Below are 24,404 nucleotides of genomic sequence, written 5' to 3'. Positions count from 1 at the left end.
AGCATTGAGATGTTTGGCCAATATAATAGACATTGTATGTGTTTAATCTTGAGAAGGAAACTGGAGAACGTGGGGAAAATGCCGATAGAACGGGGAGAATGTACAAACTCAACACATAGAATGACAACTGAGTTGGGTATCAACCACAGGTTCTTTTTGCTGTGAGGCATGAGTGTTACCACTTCGCCACTCGTCCGCCCATGTTTAGCAGTGTCCATGAAGCGTCGTAATGTTTTGAGGAATGCGCCTCATGGACTATTTCATCTCAGTGTTTTGTAGTAGAACAACATCCGTTTTAATCCACGGTAATGACACAACGTCCTGGAGAGCTGTGTGTAAGTGTTGATTATAGCTTTCGCACAGCAGTCGCATCAAATCAACACACATAATATAATTAGATGATTTGCATACTTTGTTCAATGAAGACATTTACGTTAAAATACTAATAAAACATTATACAAGGGATATACATTTCAGACGTGATCATGTGAACCCAGTCTGACCCCTTATTAATGTAAAAATCTCTTCTGTTAGCGCTGTTCTCCAAAAGGTCTCGCCCACAACTCCTTTAGCAGGTGCTTAATGTGAATGGCGGCTGGGTATGTGTGTGCGCTCGCTAACATCACTTACCCAAACAGTCTGTTGTATGTTGAACTTCCTTCACACCGTACGTAGTCACCCATGCTAAAAAGGCAACACGGGGGATCTTTTCTTTGTTTTGTGCGTAGGCTGGACCTGGTTCCCATTAACAGATCCGTGGGCGTGAAAGCCAAGCCCACGAAAGCCGTCACCGAGGTGCTAAAGCCAATCGTCACCAAGTACGGCATGAAGCTGGAGGACCTAGTGGCTACCATGGTGGGTCTCGCCTGCATACACCCACCTTGCAAGACGCACGGCTCGCAGGGAACTATCATTCACCTCGTTATGGAGAATATATTGGGCGGTGGCGCGGCCCAGCGATAGCAGCGCTTGCTGCTCATTGCAGAGGTTCACGGATCGAATCCCGCAGTCGCCCTGGTTATTACTGAGGTGCATAATGACGATTACAATAATACTACTCCTATGCACCATCTGCTTCAGTGGATGTTAAAGATCCCGCGACGTGATTCGCAGGATTCGGCCTTAGTGCGCCGACGTCGGGGTCCACATTTTCCAAATAAAAAAATAACATAGCCAAATACCCAATTGGGATTACGCCCAACAATCATTGCCCCCCACTGCTCTGGATCACTGAGACTATCTTGAGTTCTTACCTGGTTAAACATCGCATTGGCCACATGGTCTTTTTTAAGTAATAATTTTCAGTACCATCGGTTTATCACAAGCAAACTCTGGATCGGTTTGCACATTAATTGTCTCACAAACAGAGTCAGGCTTGCATAAACCAATGCTGTTTAAACCAACACATTAACACCGATAATGATGCCCAGCTACGCTCTGAATTCTTCATAACCGTCAAGCGTTTCAATGCGGCGACACAAACACGCGTCTTTCACAGGAAGGGCAGAGCGTCCCCCTCGACCTCGGGATTGCCGTGTCCAGCCTGGACGGGCAGCGCGTGGTGTTGGACACGCGGCGGCAGCTACGCACCCAGCAGGGTGAGATCCCAGCCGCAGTGGCGTAAACCAGGCCCGAGACTGCGTCGCCACCACACGCCGCGCTGATAGTTAAGGATCGCCGGATTAGTTTGTTTCAATTTGTACATAAATGTCTTGAGAATGTTTCTGAATTTATTATTTATTACATCCTGACCGTGCGGTCAGCATTGACACAAATGTCACTTTGTTTTATAGATTTTATATGAATGTCTAGTTACGCTATCGTGAAGCTAATATTCTAACCAAGTTCCCAATGGCTTCTAGCCACAGCACTGAGGCTCGATGGGACCTTCCTGGGTAAACAAGTATAATGATAATAATCTGATGATGAAGCAGAAACGTAGGTCGTGGTGGTCGTTGTGGTGTGTAAATTCCAGGTGGTGACACAACGGAACGCGGTCACACGCCGCCCGCAACTGCCCACGTGCTCGCAAGCAGCCCGGTCCAGGTGAGTGCCGCTCGCGTCACACTCACGTGAACGCGTGGGCCAGTGTGAGCAGGGTGGCAGCGCACCGGTGATGCTCACGGTAGCCATGTTGCATGGGGGTTGTCATCTTAGCTTCTGATTGGCTGGTGCAGTGGGAGTGATGTTATAATCCCTAGCAACCACTGAACGCTCATAGCTTTGCAATCTCACGAGGACCCATGAATTTACTTTGACTGGTGGTCCATAACCTCTGATGGCATTAAGAATCAAACTGTGATCAGAACCTGCCAGACAAATTTCAGGAGCGATTTCTGTACTCTAGCCCCTGACCAACATCAGCATAGGGTACTCATACGCAGCCTGGCACAATCACCTTCAAGTGTACTTTGTCAAATGTAATAGGTGCTCGCGAACAGATATTGCTTGTTCACTAAGTGGCTAATTGGCGACATGCTTTTGTGTGTAATGCAGGTTCGTTCGGGAAATGAAAAAAAGTCCTATGCAAGACATATTTCAACTGCGAAAGCTATTTTTGGAAGTGGTGAAAAATGTGATAACTCGTCAAAACAAACTTATATATCAAGAAAGAAGAAAACTGGGACAAAGATGGATGATGTTGAAGGTTAGGACTGTGTGTTAGGACTGTGTAAAGGTTAGGACTGTGTGTTAGGACTGTGTGTTAGGACTGTGTTTTAGGACTGTGTGTTAGCACTGTGTGAAGGTTAGGACTGTGTGAAGGTCAGGACTGTGTGTTAGGCCTGTGTGAAGGTAAGGACTGTGTGTTAGGACTGTGTGTTAGGACTGTGTGTTAGGACTGTGTGAAGGTTAGGACTGTGTGAAGGTTAGGACTGTGTGTATTCTAAAAGATGTTACTCGTCGGGTCCACTAATCCTTGTCGGCCCAGATGTCAACAAACAGAACGTTGTCTTTATTTGTTAGCGACTCTACGACGTGCTCTCTGCGTCTCCTGTGCAGACAAAAGAGTGTAGCCAGAGGTGTTGCCAGCCCCATTGCCTGTGCCCACGGCACGTGCGTGGAGCATGCCCCATGGCTCTCGGAATCGCCGCGCGTCAGTTTCACGTACGCAGGGTCGCGTGCGCGCTCTGTTCCAAACCAGTCAGTAAGCGGATTTAAAACTGACTGAAGCTGGTAGGCTGTGCAAAGCATACGGTTTTTTCTTGCGGAACTCAAAATATTGAATTCCCCATGCTACATGATCTAATTTGTACTTATATACTTTATCTAGATTTATTTATTGTAGTGACTTGCTTACCTTTTCTCTATTGAACACTCCTATCGTTTTTTTGTATTGTTTGTTGTTGTAACTTGTTGACCTACTCCTACTGGCAATCTGTGAAAAAGAGCTTCATAGCTCATTGGATTTCTCCAGTCTAAATAAAGATTCTAATTGTGATAATATTGCTTTGTGTTTCGACAGAACTATTTGAAATCCTGGTGAAGGCACAGAGCAATCGTGTCAACGATCAGCGGGGACTGCTTTGCAAAGAGGACCTGATCCTGCCAGACTTCCTCAAGGCAAATTCTGCTCATCACAAGCACAGGTACCACCAGCCGGCAGCCACCAACACATTCACCTCCGCTGCCATCCACAAGAGAGAACTCCACAGAAACCCGCTCGATCACAAGACCACAGAGCCAGGAGTAAACTATGCACAAAGGACCAACAGGGCCACCCTTGAGGAGTCTGGGGGAAGTTTTATTCCTGCGAACCACAGGACCCATGAGTACTCTCGACTCGAGTCTCTTCCCTCACAACACAAGAGACCCGACCCTGGTTATTCTGAACGCCCGCGCTTGGGCCCGACGCACTCGCACAACGAATCCAACGGCGCCGAGGGGAGTTGGCAGCCCAGGGCCGCCTGCGTAGCGGTTTGTGCGAGAGATGGCAGCGCCACGCGTCATCCCAGCCCGAGCGCCCGGCCCAGTGCGGCACATGGTAAGAGGACTCAGTCTGTGCGCACGAGAGACCCGGGGAAGACTCTGCACCCTTGGGAGACATCGCACACGCGCGCCGAGGATTACCGCGCGGGCACAGGGGAAATGGAAACGGGGCACCGAGGAGTGGCGAACAGCAGGATGCGAGGTGAAGTTGTGCCCGACATGTTTGCTTCTGCTTACATAATTCCTGTCTTGGCCACTTCAGGCGTATGTGTAACTCAGTGTTTCATGTGGAGGGACAGCTATATGAAGGTGTATTCTTTGGATATTTATTTTGTTACTGAAATTCTCCACAACACTGATCACTTTTGTGTCATCTATGATAGTCTTGTGTCGAACGAGGACCCATATTTCACGTATGGTCCTTACCTATAACATCTGTCAGCTCACCAGCATTGCTTCAAGCGAGCCTGACACATAATGCTGATGAGTCACCTCATGTCAGGACTCCTCCAGTCTGCTTGTGTTGAGCCAGTGCTGCTGATGTTGTGCTCTTCTGTGCAGTCATGTGTCTGATGGAATGTGTAGGAAGTGCTTTTGTTTTTTACGCGGGGAGACAAATATGTGAATCGGGCGTAGCGTCTCTTTTTAGTCCATCCCGCTAACAAGTATTATTATTACAAGATTGTGTGATATTTTGATGTTGGTGGAGTGTCTAATGTACGTCTGTCTGACTACAGGCACCGTCCCACACCACTCGTGTTGCCATATACGTACATTATTTACAAAAAACATCTCCCGTGTAAATCATGACCTGCGGCCGTGTTCATCCTGAATTCTTGTTCTTAGATGATGAGAATGGCAACGAAGGAGCCAAGCGGAATCTGGTGGCCGAATTGGACTTGGCGAGCCATGCCACGGCCATGCGACTCTCCAAAGTGGCCAACTACACCGCACTGCTACCTAACTGCAACCCGCACGGCGGTGGCGTCGCGTCTCGGCCGTCGCGCGCGCCTCCGCAGTCTGCGCCTCTGCACGGTAACACAGCGCGTCGTGCAACACGGCCTGCCTCCTGCTGCTCGCGGAACTCGCATTCTAAGCAGCGCGCGTGCTCATCGTAACGTCGTCATGCATCATTCGTATTGGATTTCGCCAAACATCTTGATGTAGGACCACAGAGCTTGGGCAATTGTTGGTAGCCTTTTTCTGGCTGCATTCCCACTTGTCTGTTGTCTCCTGTTCCTCTGTGCAAAAATCGCTAAAGACACCGCTATATAAAATGAACCGTGATTAGAAGATGTACCATATTGCAACATTCCTATTTTCGTAAGGCTATGAACTCACAGTTGAAAATTGTGGCCATTCCAACAGAGACAACTGTAGACCAGTTTCATCCTCTCAAGGACTCATCAGTACAATAATACGACCACACATCCCTTGAGCTGGTACATGTATGTATATTGAACTTCTTTCACACTGTACGTAATCAGCCGTTCTAATTTGAGTTGTGGGGAAAGAACAACAAACTAAACACAAAAAGCAGTTGTAAACAAATGGGTTTTTAATCTAGATTTAAAAGGGCATGGCTCCAGTGGCTTCCTAATAAAGGCTGAAAGCATTGTACATGCGATGTGATTACATGAAATGCACACAAGGCATGATGGGAGTTGTGACTAGTTGCTGTTTGTGAGTGGCAGACCTCTGCACGTGATCTCTACACTGATTGATGCAGTAGGCTTTGATGACACTGCTTCATCGGAGGAATGTTTGCCTGTTTGGTTTTACCTGATAAGAGACGTGGATTGATAAGTGTTATCGTTTGTCTCCCATGTAACGGATACATAATTATTAATTTTCTTTTTGTCACACAGACTTCCTTTGTCGCAAACCCATTTCCCCACATAGCAACTATGGCTACCTTTATTGTATCACCCGAGGACTGCAAACTCTCATTTGTGCGCTGCAGATCACAGTGCCACGCGGAACCACAAGCCACCAGGCCGCACCGACGTTCTTGGTACTGAGAAGAAGCCACTTTACCGGGAAGCGCTGGACGTCGACAGCGTGGACTTTGCGAAACCCCGGGGCCCCCCATTGTCCAGAAAAACGCAACATGGGGCACAGGCCACTGACGCCACGCGCGGCACCCAGGCCTCCTGTAGCCTGGAGCAGGTCGCCCACGAGCTGACGGCGCGAAAAGGCCGCACCCGAGTCCCCATCTACCGTCACTCAGGCCCGGCGGCAGCGGTGGCGGGAGACGAATCCCTTTGCAGAACCCGACAAGAAACGACGCTGAAGGCATCTTTTGTTTAGCATCAGTCTGTTGGATACCACACGTTGACCGCCAGCTGCACCATACACTTCTCAGTCCGTCTGGACCTGATATCAAATTTTGTATTTTAAAACAGCATTCGTCAACCCAAGAGGCCCATGGCATAAATGCAGTAAATGCAAAAAATCTTATTTTACACGGCCTAATATCAAATTAGTCGACTAATCATTCGACTGACCTATGTTTAGGACCACTAATATATGATGTATTAGTATTTTAACTAAATATAGTGTTAAATATATTGATAAGGAAAGTGGTATTAGAATTGCTCAAACAACTTCACATGACCAACACAGCCAGAGGTCTTCATCCAGCAGTCGATTGACAAGAGTTACAGTAAATTATTATTTATTAGGAATGTCACAATGCAGCTCTCCACAGTTTGATGACATGTTACAGTTGTAATTCGATTCACAATTGTTTTGGTGTCATTGTGGTATATGTAGAACATTGAGGTGGGACTATAACATCTACTGGAATATAGTTTATATAAACATGCCAATTCAAAACGATCGATTCGCACAATACAACACGTGCATCTTGAGTGTAGTTAGGATGCATTTCACCGAACTATAGTCTTGAGTATTCATGCTTCTGTAAGTATTGCAAAACGCTGCTGGCAAGGTGGATAATAAAGGATGTATCACTCGTTCCTGACAGTCCACATCCGGTGACGTTCATTGTCATGCATGGTGCAGACACGTACCCACAAGTACCCAACTGTTAATCTCTTTCGGCAGACAATAAACACCAAGTGCAAAATGCACACTGCCCAACAAAGGACCATATCATTTCAGAGCCAGCCATGCACGATGTAAGCAAGCCAACCTACAAGATTTGCTTTTTACAACAGAAATCAGAACCCCAACACATTAGGCAGATAGCGTGCATTAAAGTTTTATCAGAGTACATACGGATTAATATATACGCACACCAGCCCACGGTCTACATTGCAGTTGGTTTATAATTTATTTTAAGGATGTCACGATCTGGCCAAATGTGTGGTAAGACTCCACCACCCGATAGCCAAAAACATTAAACGGTCACGTGCAATAAAGCAAAGCTTTTTTTTATTGAACCATAAAATGGTAAGTCATTATATACATGGGCATGTTCATCGACTACGTTGAACAATTCTCATGAAAATGTAGCAATTAGATCAGATTAGCTTGGAAATGCCATGTATTGTATGTAATAACTTAAGTTGGTTGTGAGAATTGTTTGGCTATGTTGGGTGTTGGAGGGTGTTATAGCATGGATTTGTCCAGAACAGTACGTGGCCTATCCCAAAAATAAATTATGACCAAATGCAATCAGCTTGTGAAAGGTGTGTCAAGTTCATTGAGATTTTTACAAAGTTACTGCAAGGGGCTGCACAGCCCAAATATTCCGAATTCCTGTGACAATTTAATCTCTCCAAATGATAACCAACTCAATCGCCTTTTACAATAACTCAGCTTTAGAAAAAAAAGCACACCTTTACAAACTGGTGGAAACTGCTGCTGCATCAGTGTCAGCGCTGAGTCGGCCATATGGAGGTATGGGCGCTCACGTGTGTGAAGTTTATACTGTATTCACTCGTGCAGAGTTCCGAGGGGTGAGCACAGAATGGCACAGGTGGAACCTCCAGCAGGGCCAAAAAGTGCAGCACAAATGTTTTACTGTATAGAGGTAGTGTATAGACTTTTGAGCAAGCCTGACCCTGGTGAGACGCTGTCGAACTAGTCCAAAGGACGACCTCTGCTAAGATACACACTGCACACACACCGCAAACACATCACACAGGCACGTATACGCCACATCAAACTCGTGTCGCTGGGTTTGGATTGCAATGCGCTCACCACTGCCCTCACCCACTGCATAACAAGGGAAGAACACAACATCCACACAATCACTCTGCAGAAGAAGCACACTTAACGCTCTCGGTGTAGTGAAACGCAATCCTTGTGTATAAAGAAATCGAGAGGCTCTATGAAAAGGGAGGTGACACCATAACTGGGAACCGCAGGGATGAGACTCAACGTATGGTGCTGAATGTGAGCGTTATCAGCACCACTGAGTGGACAGAGCCCCGCTCCTACAGCTCGTGGGTGTAAGGTGCAGTGGAATCGATAGACAGCCGTGGTTGGGGCCTGTCAGTTGGGGCAGTTAAAGGACAGCCACGAGGCTGTCAGTTTGGCCACTTAAGGGAGGAGAGTAGCAGTTGGAGTTCAGTTTAGCATGGAGAGAGGAGAGGGAGTGGCTGGATTGTGAGCTCCATTGGAAGTTATAGAATTAATTTCGGAGTGTAAACAACACGTAATATTATTTGATTTGAAGCTTTCGTGGCTGCGGGAATTACTCTTTGGTTCTTTCAGTAAATTCACATAGAAAGAAAATAAATTAAATAGAATACGACGTTTCGATTGCAACACAAGCAATCATCATCAGGTAAGAATGAATGAAAAAATAAACCTAGTAAACTTAAGAGATATAATGCAGTACAACACAGAGAGTCGGCTTTCACAACAGTCAACACCCTACCTGGTTAATTACGTTCGCCCCGAATTGCCCGATGATGCTGGATGTATTTACCAGCGAAACGTACTCAAAACTGTAAATGTTGTGGATTCACTCTTCAACACACCGGTGGGCTAAAGTAGTGAATTATTTGTCTTTTGTCAACGTGACACCTTTTTTTGCTGATTGGCCGTGTCGGGTGGTGGAGGGTTACGACACATTTATAAATAACGCGATCTAACCCAAAAACCTTTATTATGAAAAGGTGACTTAGTAAATTTAAATAATCAAATAGTTAATAATGAAAATGTATCACAATTTGTGTTATAACAATTCTATTTAATTAAGTATAACGTGTTGTTTACATTTCAAGTTGCGTTTTTTGTGACGTCACATTTCTCAAACACCCCCCCTCCCTCGCCACACATCGTCACAAATGTCTGAACCCCCGAGGTGCGTGACGTCATTTATGGACAGCACCTTAGTGTTGATGATGTGTGTTAGTGATGTGGGTCCGTGTTGATGTGTTCGTGATGATGTGGGTCCGCGTGATGATGTGGGTTTGTATTGATGTGGGTTTGTATTGATGATGTGTTAATAATGATGTGAGTCCGTGTGATGATGTTAGTGTTGATGTAGGTCTGTGTTGATGATGTGGGTCTGTGTCATGTGGGTCTGTGGCACTGGGGGTGTCCCCCTGTCTACACCACGTGGCGACATCGCCCCCTACTGCCGTCACAACTTGCCAGGACTCCAAAATGAGGAATCCCGGCCCTCGGCGACGCATGGCTGACTCAGTGCTCGTTCACTGCACTTGCCCCAACAGACTGTTAAAGGCTCTCCGTGGTTTTCTCTGTATCGGTGCGTGTGTGTAGATGGCCGAGGTTACAGATCAGGATATGGGTGGCAGCAGGGATGTGCAGTGGAGCGCGCAGATTCCATCAAACGCCATTACCACCGGCTTTGGCAAAACCCCGCAAGGTAATACACGCGGTGTGACATCACGATGCCCATGTTGTGTGGGGAACGTCACGGTGGCAAGAGCCTGACAGAAACAGCAACCATGTGAATTGTTATGGCTTGTACACTTTGTGAGGAGGCGAGGTGGTCACACTCGTGCCTGGTTTCCATTCCCAACTGGGTGCCTTTCCGTGTGGAGTTTGTATGTTCTCCCTCTGTTGAGCATGGGTTTTCTCTGGGTTATTCAACCTCCGCCCATAGCGAAAAAATATATTCAATGCATCTTGTATTGTCCAAATAACAATCCAATGCTCAAAAATTACCTACAAATAACTCAAATGGGATTCCACAGCAGCAGTATCGCTCCGTACTGAAAAATATTGGCAAGACTTCTAAAAAGAGTCTAGGGACTTGGTGGTGCTTTCCTGGGTAAACAGTAACAAGTGGAACAGTAATAATCGTAAAATACTAATCATTGTCGTTGTCGTTTGTGTTGGTGAAGAAATCCTGACGCTATTTGGAGATAACCTGACCCCTATCGAGAGGAGTGAACTCTTCACCGTGGACCGTGTCTGGTATTTCGGACTCCACAACAGAGGATTAGGCACCAAAAACCTGGACTACGATGATGCCTATAACCATTACGTCTCGGTAAGACTCCCCACACTACACGCCGGCTTCAGAGTGGGCGACATGGCCCAGCGTGTCCGCTGCCCTGGTTAATACTGTGGCCATCATCACCACCACCACACACATGCACAGGGTTATCAATCACATTCTTGTCAAACAGTAATATCATCATCATCAAGTCCAGTGTCATCAAGCACAGGGTCATTGCTCAAAACATCATCAAGCCCAGTGGCCACCCTGGTTAAGACTGGGAGTAAAACACGATGCATCGTCTGCTTGACAGTGGACGTTAAAGATCCCGTTACATCATTCAAAGCGAGTAGGCCATTTTGTCCTGGCGTCAAGGTCCACATTTCAAGTATTACTTGCAAATTACTGAATTGAGGTTACGCGTAGCACCATTGCCCCCCTGCTGTGAAGAACAAACTCCACACATTCTCTCACTCGCATTGTCACACTCTGCAGAACAGGCAGAGTACATGTACTCTTCTGCTTTGGTTCTTTCGGTAAAGTCACGTAGAATGAGAATAAAATAATACATTCATAAAATAACACAATAATATTCTCACGACGTTTCGGCCACAACACAAGCGGCCTTCATCAGGTGAAGGGACGAGACTGTCTGGAGGACAGCGCTGGAGTGAAAAAGCCACGCTCAGATCACGACCTTTAAGCTGTGAGAAGAAACAAAGCGCCTTGACAAAGGAATTCGCATATAATTTAGCATTGAAATGGCTGAGTGATTAGCTTGTGACTGGTCACAGAAATGGCTATGTTAAAGTTAAAGCATACACATCCACAGAGGCACCCCTTGACAAAGGAATTAGCATAGAATTTAGCATCGAAATAGCTAAGTTAAAGTATACACATCCGCAGAGGCACCCCTTGACAAAGGAATTCAGCATTGAATAGCTGAGTGATTAGCTTGTAACTGGTCACAGAAATAGCTATGTTAAAGTCAGAGCATATACATTCACCGAGGCACCTAGTACAGATCAAACAGGAGAATTTAGCATTGAAATAACTAGGCGAATTTAGCATTGAAATAACTGAGTGATTAGCTTGTGACTGGTCACAGAAATGGCTATGTTGAAGTCAAGGCCTACACATCTGAGCTATTCACAGTAACTGGGTATACAATACAATATATAATGAATACTATATAGTGAACCAATAAAAAACTAAAATATAAATTACCTCAATGGTATCAATAAACTCTATATTCTCCAATCAGCTAAGCTACCAACAATAAGTCGTTATATATCACAATGCTATATGGCGAAAAAATGGGTGGATTCTTACCCTCAACTTTAGCAACACGGATAGCTACGGGTCCCGTTCAGACGGACGAGTTCATCCATGGTCGGAACAAAGGAGGGGGAGAGAGACAGCTGCGAGGCGCTGTTATACTCCATGTTGTAAACCATACCATTAACCGTGGTGTGAGAGGTATTAAGAGTCAATGCCAGCGAAAGAGCTGCGGTCTGAAGGTCATCGTAAAATACAATTAATTAAGAACGGAAATGGTTTAAAACATATTTCCAGTGGTTACTAAGCCAGAATCCATCTTCTCGGTTGAAATTGTCTCTGTGCTTGTATATGTGAATGGCCTCATGAACGAATCTCTCATGGTAGCCGGTTGGTTTGCAAAGAACCTCCGTCTTGGAGAAGTCAATGTCATGTGAGCCTACTGAATTATAACAGTGATCTGCCACGGCAGAGGAGTTCGTTCTACCGTGTTTCAAGTCTGCTTTATGTTCGCGGATGCGGTCCGAGATATGTCGTTTGGTTTCTCCAATGTAGCTACTACCACAGAGGCACTTTAGTTTGTAAACGCCCGGGTACTGTATGTCTGGAACAGCATCTTTTACAGATGGAACTAGATCACGGATTTTATGTACTGTGTTGAATCGGACCTGGATCTTGTGTTTATTCAGGATTTTGGAGATCTTTTTAGTGACCCATGCAATGTAGGGTAAGGTGATGGTTTTGAGTGGCTCCACAAGAGGATCCTTCTTCATGACTGGAGTGATGGCTTTGCGGATTGTGTAGTCGGAGTAACCATTAGCCCTGAGAGCCTGGTGTACGTGCTTGAGTTCACTGGTAATGTGTTCCTGGTCGGAAATGCATTGGGCTCTATGGTATACAGTCTTGATGAGGGAGTTCTTCTGGGATGGATGTGGTGGGAATCCGGTTTCAAGTAAGCATCTGTATGGGTAGCTTTCCTGTAGACAGAGTGGCTCATTGAACCATCATGTCTCCTTTTAATTAAGACATCCAAAAAGGGTAGTTTGCCATCTTTTCACTCCAGCGCTGTCCTCCAGACAGTCTCGTCCCTTCACCTGATGAAGGCCGCTTGTGTTGTGGCCAAAACGTCGTGAAAATATTGTTATTTTATTTTATCAATTTATAATTTTATTCTCATTCTACGTGACTTTACCGAAAGAACCAAAGAAGATGAATCCTTGCAGTCACGAAAGCTTTAAATTGAAATTACATGTACTCTATTCAGAAAGGCACTCAAGATGGGAATTGAACCCAGCCCATTGTTGCTGTGAGCCACAATTGTTAGCATCGCCACCAGCCTTTAGCCAAAATGGGATCTGACACTCAGTTACCTAGCACAGCAGACGAGAGCGCATCAAGTCTCATTCTTCATCATTTACTAGAATTGACAGAGCTCTTGGCGCTGCATGAATTATGTCTCTGTTGTCTATGTGTAACAAGAACTGAATCAGCAGTGATGGAATGAGCGTGGATTGAATCGGTTCTTATGGTGCGATTGTTGTGTAGGTCCAATACGAGCATCTAAATTTCCGCTACGAGGTGCTGGAATGGTTGGTGCTCAAAGGTCAAAGCCAGCTCTTCAGATGCCGAGACCACAAGACCAATACCATGGTGAACGTGAAGATGTGGAGGCAGCCAACGAGGTAAGTCTTCACAATGGGAAGTGCGATTTTGAGGCTGATATTATTAACCCTGGATTGCCAGAGGAAAGCAGTACAAGAAGTGAGTTGATTTCCATTTATATGGGGATAGTGTTACCCCCCCCCCCGCCAATGTGAACGCACGGGTTTTCTCCTAGTGCTCTGGTTTCCTCCCTTGTTTCAACAAGAATGTTGCCGAAATCATCTTAAAATATGGAGAACCGCAGATCTTGGGAAAATGTTGGTAGCACCAGCTAACCACCTGTATGTACGTTGAACTTTTGACTTAAAGCTTTCGTGACTGCAGGAATTCATATTCTTGGGTCTTTCGGTAAAGTCACGTAGGTTAGGTTATTTTCTTTGAACCTATCTATGCGACTTTACCGAAAGACCCCAGAATACATTGAACTTTGTTCGCACCGTATGTAGCCAACCGTGCTGCTGCATTCCAGGTTGTCTGTGGTTCCGAGCACCTCCAAGTCATTCTTTCTTCAGAGAGCGAGCAACAAAATGTGTACATTACACGTCAATTATTTTTGCTGTTAATATGAAGTTGTGGATTTCCTCTGTGCAGCCCCCAGGATAACCACATGCAGGCGATGGAGCTCAAGATCTTTTTCAGACTTCAGGAACTGGCCAATGATTTCAATGTAAAACTCCTGGACCATTTTTACTTCAGAGGGCACAACTGCCTCGTCCTGGAGGACTTATGCAAGTACGTACCGCGCAGTCTGTTCGGGCCATGGATCTGATGATCTCACGCCACCACGTGTTTGATAATACTGTGAAGCTGCCACGTGTCTAGGACACGTTGAACTGGAAGCCCCACCACTCCCGTTTCTCTATCAAACCCGCCCACTCTTACACGGTCAGGCCCACTCAACCGGCAGGGTGTCGGCAGAGTGTTTACGCTTGCACCTCACGGCAAGAAGCACCTGGGTTCAATTCCTGACTGTTGTCTTTCTGTGTGAAGTTTGTTTGTCCTCCCTCTGTTCCACAGAGATTGTGTGTGTGTTTTACAAGAGTGTGAGTTTGGGGTTTGTATTCTCTCCCCCTGTTCTACATGAGTTCCTTCGGGTTCTGCGGTTTCCTTCCATAGCTAAAAAAAACCCCACAAGTAACCTATATTTGACCAAACATCTCAATGCTAATATATTACCTTCATATTACCCAATTGAGGTTAAAAACACAGCAACACCTGAAAAGGTTTTGAGACTTTGAGAGCATTTCTTGGGTAAATAAGCATAATAAACGATGATTATGAATTGACTCAGCCTTTCACAGGATGGCACTGACTCTATGTTGTTGTTGTTGTCTCTTTTGCAGTCCAAGTGTCTCCCATTCTATTAAATCGATGAAATCCCAGCGAGACGTGATGGTGATAGTGCAACTAATCACCAAGTCCATTCTCAGAATCCTGATCCAGCTCCACACCAAGGGCATTGTGCATGGGAACATCAAGCCGGTGAGTGGACTCCGCGTTCAGTGCAACTCCACCGTGATGTCGCATCGCTATTGGGGACTGGGCCTGGAGAAAACTGGACGCGTTGATCAATGCGTTGCTCTGAACGTGGAGACACAAACCAGTGCAAGTAAAAAGGACTGTTTGCAAACATGCAGACACACTTATAAATCCCGACAGCCACCCATCAGCTTCTACGCTGCTCCTAAAAACCTTTGGAATACAAACGCGCGTGAGGATGCATTACCAACACCATCCTTGTGCACGTTTTTTCCTAAAACGTTCACTAACTGCTAGGAGCTTCGCTTGGGTTTCCTTTAACAATCGTGATTCACGTTTGATAAGAGCACTCTCCTTGACACCGGGGTGTCTCAGAGCACTTTACACGACATGTACGGTGCAAAAGAAGTTCAACATACATACGTATATTTGAATGGGCACCCCCAGTGGCAGCCGTCAGAAAACATTCCATATTGTTATTTCGACTCCCTTTTGAATGTTTTGCGGTATTTTGGTACACGACCAATCTACTGCTAGCTGAATGCTGATTAGTCGGGCAATGGAGATGCTTGCCTACAATCTAGCACTGAGCTGTGGGTTGGTGGTTTTCTCCTACATGTACGGTATAAACCAGGGGTGGGGAATGTCCGGCCCGCGGGCCGTATAAGGCCCGCGAAATCATTTGTTGTGGCCTTGCCAAGGCAACCGCAGGCGGGACTCGAAATTCAATAAATCTAGGAGCTAACCTGGAAAAGCAGTTGCGAGTAGCAAAATCATCAATACCAGCCAACATCACACGCCTCACAAAAGAGAAGCAGTTCCAGCCATCACACTATGGGTGAGTTAATTCAATGTTTGACCAAATATAACAGGCTAATTTTTAAGTTGATAATTTTGTATGGCCCGCGAATGATGTTATAAATATCTAAATGGCCCTTGGCAGAAATAAGGTTCCCCGCCCCTGGTATAAACACTCATTGAATGCCCGATAACACCTTCATATACAGAGGACTGCAGACCTTGGGGGGACTTTGCCACCAGCTCAGTGCCTGGCTGCTGCCTTCCCAATTGTTTGTGGATCCTCCCGCTTCTGAATCGTCCCATCTCTTCAAGACGGAAGGAATAGTGTGGTGTTTTACAAGTTGAAATTGTTATTATTTTAACCTTCGAGTGTGAATGCCTTCTGCCGCCCTTCTAGAAGAACTTGTCATTCAAGGACGCCCTGGCAGGAACCATCCGCATCAAAAACGTAGAGAGCAGTTTTTTTCCCGGATGTCAATGTGAGTCGTGTGTGAGAGTTTGTGCGCGAGTGTGTTGTGTGTGAGTAAGAGTTTGTGTGTGAGGAGCGGTAGTGCGCTGCTTTACAAATCCGGAAACCTGAGCTCAATTCCCGCTCATGGCCAACACCAGTGACAATTATCTCCACCGGCCCTGGGCCTCCCCTAGGTCGACTCAGCCTTAAATGAGTACCTGGTGCAATGAGTAAACGTCGCCACTTGAGAAACAAGGAGGAGGTTCTTGAAAGACGCGACTTGGCAGTTAAGAGGCAGTCGCTTGCCAGCAACAGCAGGGGGTAGTGGAGCGACACTCACAACAAGTGGAGCGTCAGGTGGCTATAATACAGCAAGGTGGCACAGTAGGGGGCACAGGTGGTGAATATGCCTGTCATCTCAGTCAGTCAACCAATGGAACCTGGGTCTGTCCTGTGACTTGCCAATGAGCCTTCAACACTTCACGTAGCCTCAATGGGCACATAGCCGAGCACAAGCGCTGTGGTGACATCACCAATACTTCGTGGCAAATGGACAACATTCGTGAAAAAGAGCCGCACAGTTAATTGGATTTCTCCAAGATAAAGATTCTGATTCTGGTTGTGCATATCACTGTGCGTGTAATGATCATGCCATTCAAGGCTATATCGGTGATCTTTGTCGTTTGTTCTATGCAGGTTCACAGATTTTTGGTACTCGTGCATACCTTGCCCCAGAGGCTTTCCTGGGACACGCGGCCTCGTTCCCGGTTGACATGTGGGCGCTGGGCTGTACGGTGGCCGAGTTGGTTACTGGGAGCGTCCTGTTTCCGGCCGTCGGCCGGTATGACCAACTTCCATGTTACATGGAGGTACAGTATTCCCACATTGCAGTTTCACTATACGATGCCTTTTTATTTGTGGGCTAGGCCACAGAATGACCTGGCCAAATCTTGTAAGCCTCCACCACCCAACATGGTCAAATAAAATGGATTGCTGGCGGTACGAGCGTTTATCGCAGTAATTATTATTGGTCCAGCTTAACCGATGGTGAGTTGGAGGACAATTCTCATCACCACATTCATCAATTGGATGTTTTTGCTTGAAACGATGTCAAGCATGTTCGGGATCATGATGTCTGCGCACAATGGCTTACTTGTTTCAAATAACGTCAAGGGACCTTTCGCGCCCATTTTATGGTGAATACCGGAGTAATAACCAGGGCGGCCACTGGGTGTGAACTGCCCTTGCTGGGACATGCCATGAACACTGCCCTCTGCCTGTGTGTGGACTATTGGGAGTGATAGTCTAGTGGTTTGCGCACTGCTCTACAAACCCGGATACCCGAGTTCGATTCCCGCTTGCGGCGAACATTGGTGATGAATATCTGAACCGGTCTTCTCCTAGGTCGCCTTAAATAAGTAACCGTTGCGGTGTGTAAAGTTGCTGGTGTGGATTTGTGTGCCATGTACCGTCATTAAAAGTTGCTCGCTAACAGCACTTGCTATGACAATCTATTAATGCTATATGGGTGATCTTTGTCTGTGTGATTTGTGTATAGGTCCTGGGAATGCCTCCTGAGAGTCTGGTGAATGCCGCGCCCGAGAGGAACAAATACTTTGGTGAGTGAGGGGGCGAGGGGGCGAGGGGGCGAGGGGGCGAGGGGGCGAGGGGGCGAGGGGGCGAGGGGGCGAGGGGGCGAGGGGGCGAGGGGGCGAGGGGGCGAGGGGGCGAGGGGGCGAGGGGGCGAGGGGGCGAGGGGGCGAGGGGGCGAGGGGGCGAGGGGGCGAGGGGGCGAGGGGGCGAGGGGGCGAGGGGGCGAGGGGGCGAGGGGGCGAGGGGGCGAGGGGGCGAGGGGGCGAGGGGGCGAGGGGGCGAGGGGGCGAGGGGGCGAGGGGGCGAGGGGGCGAGGGGGCGAGGGGGCGAGGGGGCGAGGGGGCGAGGGGGCGAGGGGGCGAGGGGGCGAGGGGGCGAGGGGGCGAGGGGGCGAGGGGGCGAGGGGGCGAGGGGGCGAGGGGGCGAGGGGGCGAGGGGGCGAGGGGGCGAGGGGGCGAGGGGGCGAGGGGGCGAGGGGGCGAGGGGGCGAGGGGGCGAGGGGGCGAGGGGGCGAGGGGGCGAGGGGGCGAGGGGGCGAGGGGGCGAGGGGGCGAGGGGGCGAGGGGGCGAGGGGGCGAGGGGGCGAGGGGGCGAGGGGGCGAGGGGGCGAGGGGGCGAGGGGGCGAGGGGGCGAGGGGGCGAGGGGGCGAGGGGGCGAGGGGGCGAGGGGGCGAGGGGGCGAGGGGGCGAGGGGGCGAGGGGGCGAGGGGGCGAGGGGGCGAGGGGGCGAGGGGGCGAGGGGGCGAGGGGGCGAGGGGGCGAGGGGGCGAGGGGGCGAGGGGGCGAGGGGGCGAGGGGGCGAGGGGGCGAGGGGGCGAGGGGGCGAGGGGGCGAGGGGGCGAGGGGGCGAGGGGGCGAGGGGGCGAGGGGGCGAGGGGGCGAGGGGGCGAGGGGGCGAGGGGGCGAGGGGGCGAGGGGGCGAGGGGGCGAGGGGGCGAGGGGGCGAGGGGGCGAGGGGGCGAGGGGGCGAGGGGGCGAGGGGGCGAGGGGGCGAGGGGGCGAGGGGGCGAGGGGGCGAGGGGGCGAGGGGGCGAGGGGGCGAGGGGGCGAGGGGGCGAGGGGGCGAGGGGGCGAGGGGGCGAGGGGGCGAGGGGGCGAGGGGGCGAGGGGGCGAGGGGGCGAGGGGGCGAGGGGGCGAGGGGGCGAGGGGGCGAGGGGGCGAGGGGGCGAGGGGGCGAGGGGGCGAGGGGGCGAGGGGGCGAGGGGGCGAGGGGGCGAGGGGGCGAGGGGGCGAGGGGGCGAGGGGGCGAGGGGGCGAGGGGGCGAGGGGGCGAGGGGGCGAGGGGGCGAGGGGGCGAGGGGGCGAGGGGGCGAGGGGGCGAGGGGGCGAGGGGGCGAGGGGGCGAGGGGGCGAGGGGGCGAGGGGGCGAGGGGGCGAGGGGGCGAGGGGGCGAGGGGGCGAGGGGGCGAGGGGGCGAGGGGGCGAGGGGGCGAGGGGGCGAGGGGGCGAGGGGGCGAGGGGGCGAGGGGGCGAGGGGGCGAGGGGGCGAGGGGGCGAGGGGGCGAGGGGGCGAGGGGGCGAGGGGGCGAGGGGGCGAGGGGGCGAGGGGGCGAGGGGGCGAGGGGGCGAGGGGGCGAGGGGGCGAGGGGGCGAGGGGGCGAGGGGGCGAGGGGGCGAGGGGGCGAGGGGGCGAGGGGGCGAGGGGGCGAGGGGGCGAGGGGGCGAGGGGGCGAGGGGGCGAGGGGGCGAGGGGGCGAGGGGGCGAGGGGGCGAGGGGGCGAGGGGGCGAGGGGGCGAGGGGGCGAGGGGGCGAGGGGGCGAGGGGGCGAGGGGGCGAGGGGGCGAGGGGGCGAGGGGGCGAGGGGGCGAGGGGGCGAGGGGGCGAGGGGGCGAGGGGGCGAGGGGGCGAGGGGGCGAGGGGGCGAGGGGGCGAGGGGGCGAGGGGGCGAGGGGGCGAGGGGGCGAGGGGGCGAGGGGGCGAGGGGGCGAGGGGGCGAGGGGGCGAGGGGGCGAGGGGGCGAGGGGGCGAGGGGGCGAGGGGGCGAGGGGGCGAGGGGGCGAGGGGGCGAGGGGGCGAGGGGGCGAGGGGGCGAGGGGGCGAGGGGGCGAGGGGGCGAGGGGGCGAGGGGGCGAGGGGGCGAGGGGGCGAGGGGGCGAGGGGGCGAGGGGGCGAGGGGGCGAGGGGGCGAGGGGGCGAGGGGGCGAGGGGGCGAGGGGGCGAGGGGGCGAGGGGGCGAGGGGGCGAGGGGGCGAGGGGGCGAGGGGGCGAGGGGGCGAGGGGGCGAGGGGGCGAGGGGGCGAGGGGGCGAGGGGGCGAGGGGGCGAGGGGGCGAGGGGGCGAGGGGGCGAGGGGGCGAGGGGGCGAGGGGGCGAGGGGGCGAGGGGGCGAGGGGGCGAGGGGGCGAGGGGGCGAGGGGGCGAGGGGGCGAGGGGGCGAGGGGGCGAGGGGGCGAGGGGGCGAGGGGGCGAGGGGGCGAGGGGGCGAGGGGGCGAGGGGGCGAGGGGGCGAGGGGGCGAGGGGGCGAGGGGGCGAGGGGGCGAGGGGGCGAGGGGGCGAGGGGGCGAGGGGGCGAGGGGGCGAGGGGGCGAGGGGGCGAGGGGGCGAGGGGGCGAGGGGGCGAGGGGGCGAGGGGGCGAGGGGGCGAGGGGGCGAGGGGGCGAGGGGGCGAGGGGGCGAGGGGGCGAGGGGAGGGACTGGGTTCAATTTGAGGGGAGCCTGGGGCTGTTCTAGTTTAATGGGGTATCACTTTCTAACTTAAATTACTTCCATGTGTTATGTCACAGCCGATATAATACATAATAGATTTTTGTGTTAGGGTTAGGCCACGTAATGGTCTGGCCTAGTTTGTGTCGTTACGACCCTCCACCAGCCAACAGGCAAACAAATTGCTGCTGCTGTGTGTGATGCCAATTGAATAATTTTCAAATTGGACGAAGGCACCGGCACACAATGGCCTAAATTTATAATGACACAAGATCTTTAATGTTCCACTGCGAAACAATCTGGCGCACTGCGGTTTACGGTGAATACGGATATAACGAGGGAGGCTAGGATTCGAATCGCGAAGCTCTGCAACGAGCGGTGAACGCGCAACTGCCGGTCCACGTCATGTTTCTACGCTGCGAGTGTGCAAGGGCGGAGTGCGTTGTGACTACGTTTCTCCTATTCCGCACGGTTCCTGCAGACCCTTTGGGCAGTCCTGTGATGTCCGGACAAGACAGGGTACCGGGCAGTAACCCAATCAGCGTGGCCCTCGGGAGTCAGGACACGGAGTTCAACGACTTCATCAGCCGCTGCTTGGAGTAAGAGCCCCACCAACCCCCCGGACGAGGAATTCCCCATCGGCCAATCCCCTCCAAGCGATCAGCGATCGGAGGATGTCTCATTATTGCATGATCCATAGACTTACGTAGAGACCCATAGACTCACATACACTTACATAGAGATGCGTACATGTACATACACTTACACAGAGACCCATAGATGTACATGCACTTACACAGAGACCCATAGATGTACATACACTTACATAAAATAACTATAGACATATGTGGACTTACACGAACCATACCCTGACGTCGTGTGTGTGGAGGAGGCCCGTGTAAGGTATTACTAGGCAGCGCCGGGCTACACGCACTCTGAGGCTACTCAGCGGTTGGAAGCAGTCACCCTCCAACAACAACGGAGGGTGGAGGAGCGATGCTCACAATGAGCGGAGCGCTGGGTGGATTAAATTCAGTGAGGTGGCACAATGGGGAGCACAGGAGATGCACCTGCCAGTCATCCCAGCAGCAGATGGTTAACGACGACGACGACGATGATGACGATTGCTAAAAGTGGAGGACAGCTGCTGTCCACTATAAGTTTATGGATAGGGGGAGACGCACGTGAACCCTGAAATCATAATCACCCTTGCCTCGTGCGCCATGTGTGCTCCCGTCTTGCCAGATGGGATCCGGCTCTGCGCATGACGCCTGTCGAGGCGCTGGCGCACCCTTGGCTGGGAAGGACGCCACCGGACGAGAGAGTGCCCAGGCAGCCAGCGGCGTCCACCCAGGAGGATGAGACGCAACAGGACGGGTCGGTGGAGCAGCACGGGCCTGGGCCCCAAGGTGGGCCCCAGGTTGAGCAGCACGGGCCTGGGGCCCAAGCTGGGCCCCAGGTGGAGCAGCACGAGCCTGGGCTCCAAGTGGAGCAGCACGGGCCTAGGCCCCAAGCTGGGCCCCAGGCGGAGCAGCATGTGTCTGGGCCCCAAGCTGGGCCCCAGGCGGAGCAACATGGGCCTGGGCCCCAAGCTGGGCCCCAGGCGGAGCAGCACGGGCCTGGGCTCCAGGTTGAGCAGCACGGGCCTGGGCCCCAGGATGGGAGCCAGGTGGAGCAGCATGGACCTGGGCCCAAAGCTGGGCCCCAGGTGGAGCAGCATGGGCCTGGGCCCCTGGATGGGAGCCAGGTGGAGCAGCACGAGCCTGGGTCCCAGGCGGAGCAGCACGGGCCTGGGCTCCAGGTTGAGCAGCACGGGCCTGGGCCCCAGGATGGGAGCCAGGTGGAGCAGCATGGACCTGGGCCCCAAGCTGGGCCCCAGGTGGAGCAGCATGGGCCTGGGCCCCTGGATGGGAGCCAGGTGGAGCAGCACGAGCCTGGGTCCCAGGTGGAGCAGCACGAGCCTGGGCTCCAGCAGGCAGAGGAGGAGAAGAAGAGCGAGGAGGAGAAGAGTGAGGAGGAGAATCGGGAGCAGAAGAATGGGGAGGAGGAGAATAGGAAGAAGAAGCACGTGTCCCTGGGTCGAGCGTGCAGAGTGGTCCGCTCAATTTTCCGCGCCCTCTTCTACTGCGGTGATTCACCCACCGCAGAATAGTGGGGGAACTAAGTGTGGTAATGTCGTGTGATGGGATCAACATTGCCACCATCACACATTCACCACACACCACCCACCACACATGCACACACTCACCATACACCACACAAACATGCACACATTCATCACACATAAGCACACACACATACCATACACCAGACAAACATGCACACATTCATCACACATAAGCACAAACATACTCACCATACACCACACACTACACACATGCACACACTCACCACATGTAAGCACACACACACACATGCACACATTCACCAACCACACACACCACACACTCACCACACACCAACCACACATGCACACACCACACACATGCACACATTCATCACACATAAGCACACACTCACCACACACCAACCACACATGCACACACTCACCAAACACCACACACTCACCACACACACCGCACATGCACACACTCACCAAACACCACCCACACTCATCGCACATACACCCACACACCGATCCAGCCTCTCACAGACTTGTGGAAAATGACAATATTTACACATCACCCAAAGTACTGTACTTATTTGAGGCTGAGTCGACCGAGGGGAGGCCCAGCACTGCTCCAGACAATCGTCCCTGGTGTTGGCCGTGAGCGGGATTCGGACTCTAGCCGCTCCACACCGCCCTCCCTACACACACACACTACATGCACATTCGTGTAGCCAGCCCCACCCTGGGCTCTTCCATGCTGGTTTTCTTCCAGGCAGTCCTCAGAGGATGACCTCGCCATGGTTTCCAGGTCATGGAAGAGGATAGCCGCGCCAGGGTGTGAGAGCTGAGGTGGCCTGATGTAGGATCAACCTGATTACTTTTTTTGTAAATATTCACGTTGTTGTAAACCGTATAATAATAAAAACACTAAAATATGAACATGCATTTATGAAATCAATTCAAAGTGGTGTGTCGTGCAACTCGGAGTGAATGTGAGTGGAGACATGGCGTTTCATGACAGGGTAGATCGGGAATACCGTTGTGAGACTTGCCTCATATTATTGGTTCTTTCGGTAAAGTCACAAACATTGCATTGCTGATGAGACTTACCTCGTCAGCAATGCACTTTGACTCACTGGGGAGGAGAATGGTGGCCCCGATGATGATTTCGTCGTCATCTTTGTCGTCACTGCCATGGACTTTCTACGGCCCTCGTGCTCGACCAACTCGGTCACCCGATGTGTCCACCACGGCGCGTTGCACGCATCCTGTCGTGCGGTTTCCATGTCTGGTCCCACAGTGGTGTTTCTCTTCTCAGCGCCTTTATTGAGTGGCCAAGAAGCTCGATCAGCAGCACAAAAACGCAGCCTCGATGCCTCACGCATCGCCGTGGTCAGGATGGCGGCTCCCGCGCCTGTGATGTGCACACGCGGGCAGAGTCAACCGCTAGGCGACGCACACTCACTCACTCTCGAGGTTGATGAAGTTAGAATCCCACATCCTACACGAATACAAATGTATTGTCTCCCGGGGCGGTGGAGACAATATGAGGGGTGCCACCACCATCAAGCCCTGTGTCAACAATCACAGCGTCATCACGCGCGATCATTAATCAATATCAAGCCCAGCAGCAGCAGCCCTGGTTAATACTGCGATATGTACTCATCGTAAACTACCGCACAGTAAATACCACAACCTACGTCTCCCCCCCTCCCCCCCTTATGAACACCGCCACCTGATTTACGTCGTCTAAACCCGCACCTCTGTCGCTGACGGCATCGTTCTCTCTCTCTCGTATCCGCCGCCTCAGCAATCTACCCTGGAAATTGCTTTGATTTGCCTCGTTTCCATATTCGTCGTCGCACCTTTCGGGAACGCGTCCCCGACGCTAACCACGACGGGAGACGAGCACGGCTGGCGACGTTCAACATAGGTGCAGTTCAACGCTGTGCGTTGTTCTGCTTGCTGACCCGGATCTCTACTCCTTTGAGGGCCCTGATTCGTTTTTACAGTAGGGCCTGATAATAACCACTACGCATTTCCCAATTAAGTAAATTTTCGAGTAACTTT

At 52.0% G+C, this 24,404-nt stretch overlaps 2 protein-coding genes across 4 annotated transcripts in view; both read left to right on the top strand.

Annotated features, from left to right (window-relative positions):
• Positions 1-6,915, top strand: part of RGS12 (regulator of G protein signaling 12) — a 30,109-nt gene extending 23,194 nt beyond the window's left edge. For all 3 annotated transcript variants that reach the window (XM_032950203.2, XM_076065974.1, XM_076065975.1), the window contains exons 11-17: positions 729-855; positions 1,499-1,598; positions 1,976-2,046; positions 2,497-2,647; positions 3,464-4,129; positions 4,774-4,962; positions 5,891-6,915. In XM_032950203.2, the coding sequence (XP_032806094.1) occupies positions 729-855; positions 1,499-1,598; positions 1,976-2,046; positions 2,497-2,647; positions 3,464-4,129; positions 4,774-4,962; positions 5,891-6,237 (1,651 nt within the window). In that variant the 3' untranslated portion in view covers positions 6,238-6,915. The remainder of the gene's footprint in view (positions 1-728; positions 856-1,498; positions 1,599-1,975; positions 2,047-2,496; positions 2,648-3,463; positions 4,130-4,773; positions 4,963-5,890) is intronic.
• Positions 6,916-8,879: 1,964 nt separating this feature from the next.
• LOC116940412 (dual specificity tyrosine-phosphorylation-regulated kinase 4-like) lies at positions 8,880-23,273 on the top strand. The gene is made up of 10 exons (XM_032950217.2): positions 8,880-9,736; positions 10,218-10,366; positions 13,139-13,275; positions 13,847-13,987; positions 14,599-14,737; positions 15,933-16,014; positions 16,683-16,855; positions 17,545-17,605; positions 20,706-20,823; positions 21,470-23,273. The coding sequence occupies exons 1-10, from the start codon at positions 9,631-9,633 to the stop codon at positions 22,374-22,376; spliced, it is 2,013 nt and encodes a 670-aa protein (XP_032806108.2). The 5' UTR covers positions 8,880-9,630; the 3' UTR covers positions 22,377-23,273.
• Positions 23,274-24,404: the final 1,131 nt, after the last annotated feature.

The sequence above is a fragment of the Petromyzon marinus genome, chromosome 9, assembly GCF_048934315.1.
Source record: "Petromyzon marinus isolate PM22_M1 ecotype Great Lakes invasive population chromosome 9, UKy_Petmar_22M1.pri1.0, whole genome shotgun sequence".
Classification (NCBI taxonomy): Eukaryota; Metazoa; Chordata; class Hyperoartia; order Petromyzontiformes; family Petromyzontidae; genus Petromyzon; species Petromyzon marinus.
Note: the sequence above shows the minus strand (reverse complement) of the source record. Positions and strands in the feature narration are given on the sequence as shown.

What these genes read in the sequence shown, in the direction of transcription:
- LOC116940412 (XM_032950217.2), top strand. Translation starts at nt 9,631, where the DNA reads ATGGCCGAGGTTACAGATCAGGATATGGGTGGCAGCAGGGATGTGCAG. An exon ending in CTTTGGCAAAACCCCGCAAG is followed by an intron (nt 9,737 to 10,217) that starts GTAATACACGCG and finishes GTGTTGGTGAAG; the next exon opens with AAATCCTGACGCTATTTGGA. An exon ending in ATGTGGAGGCAGCCAACGAG is followed by an intron (nt 13,276 to 13,846) that starts GTAAGTCTTCAC and finishes TCCTCTGTGCAG; the next exon opens with CCCCCAGGATAACCACATGC.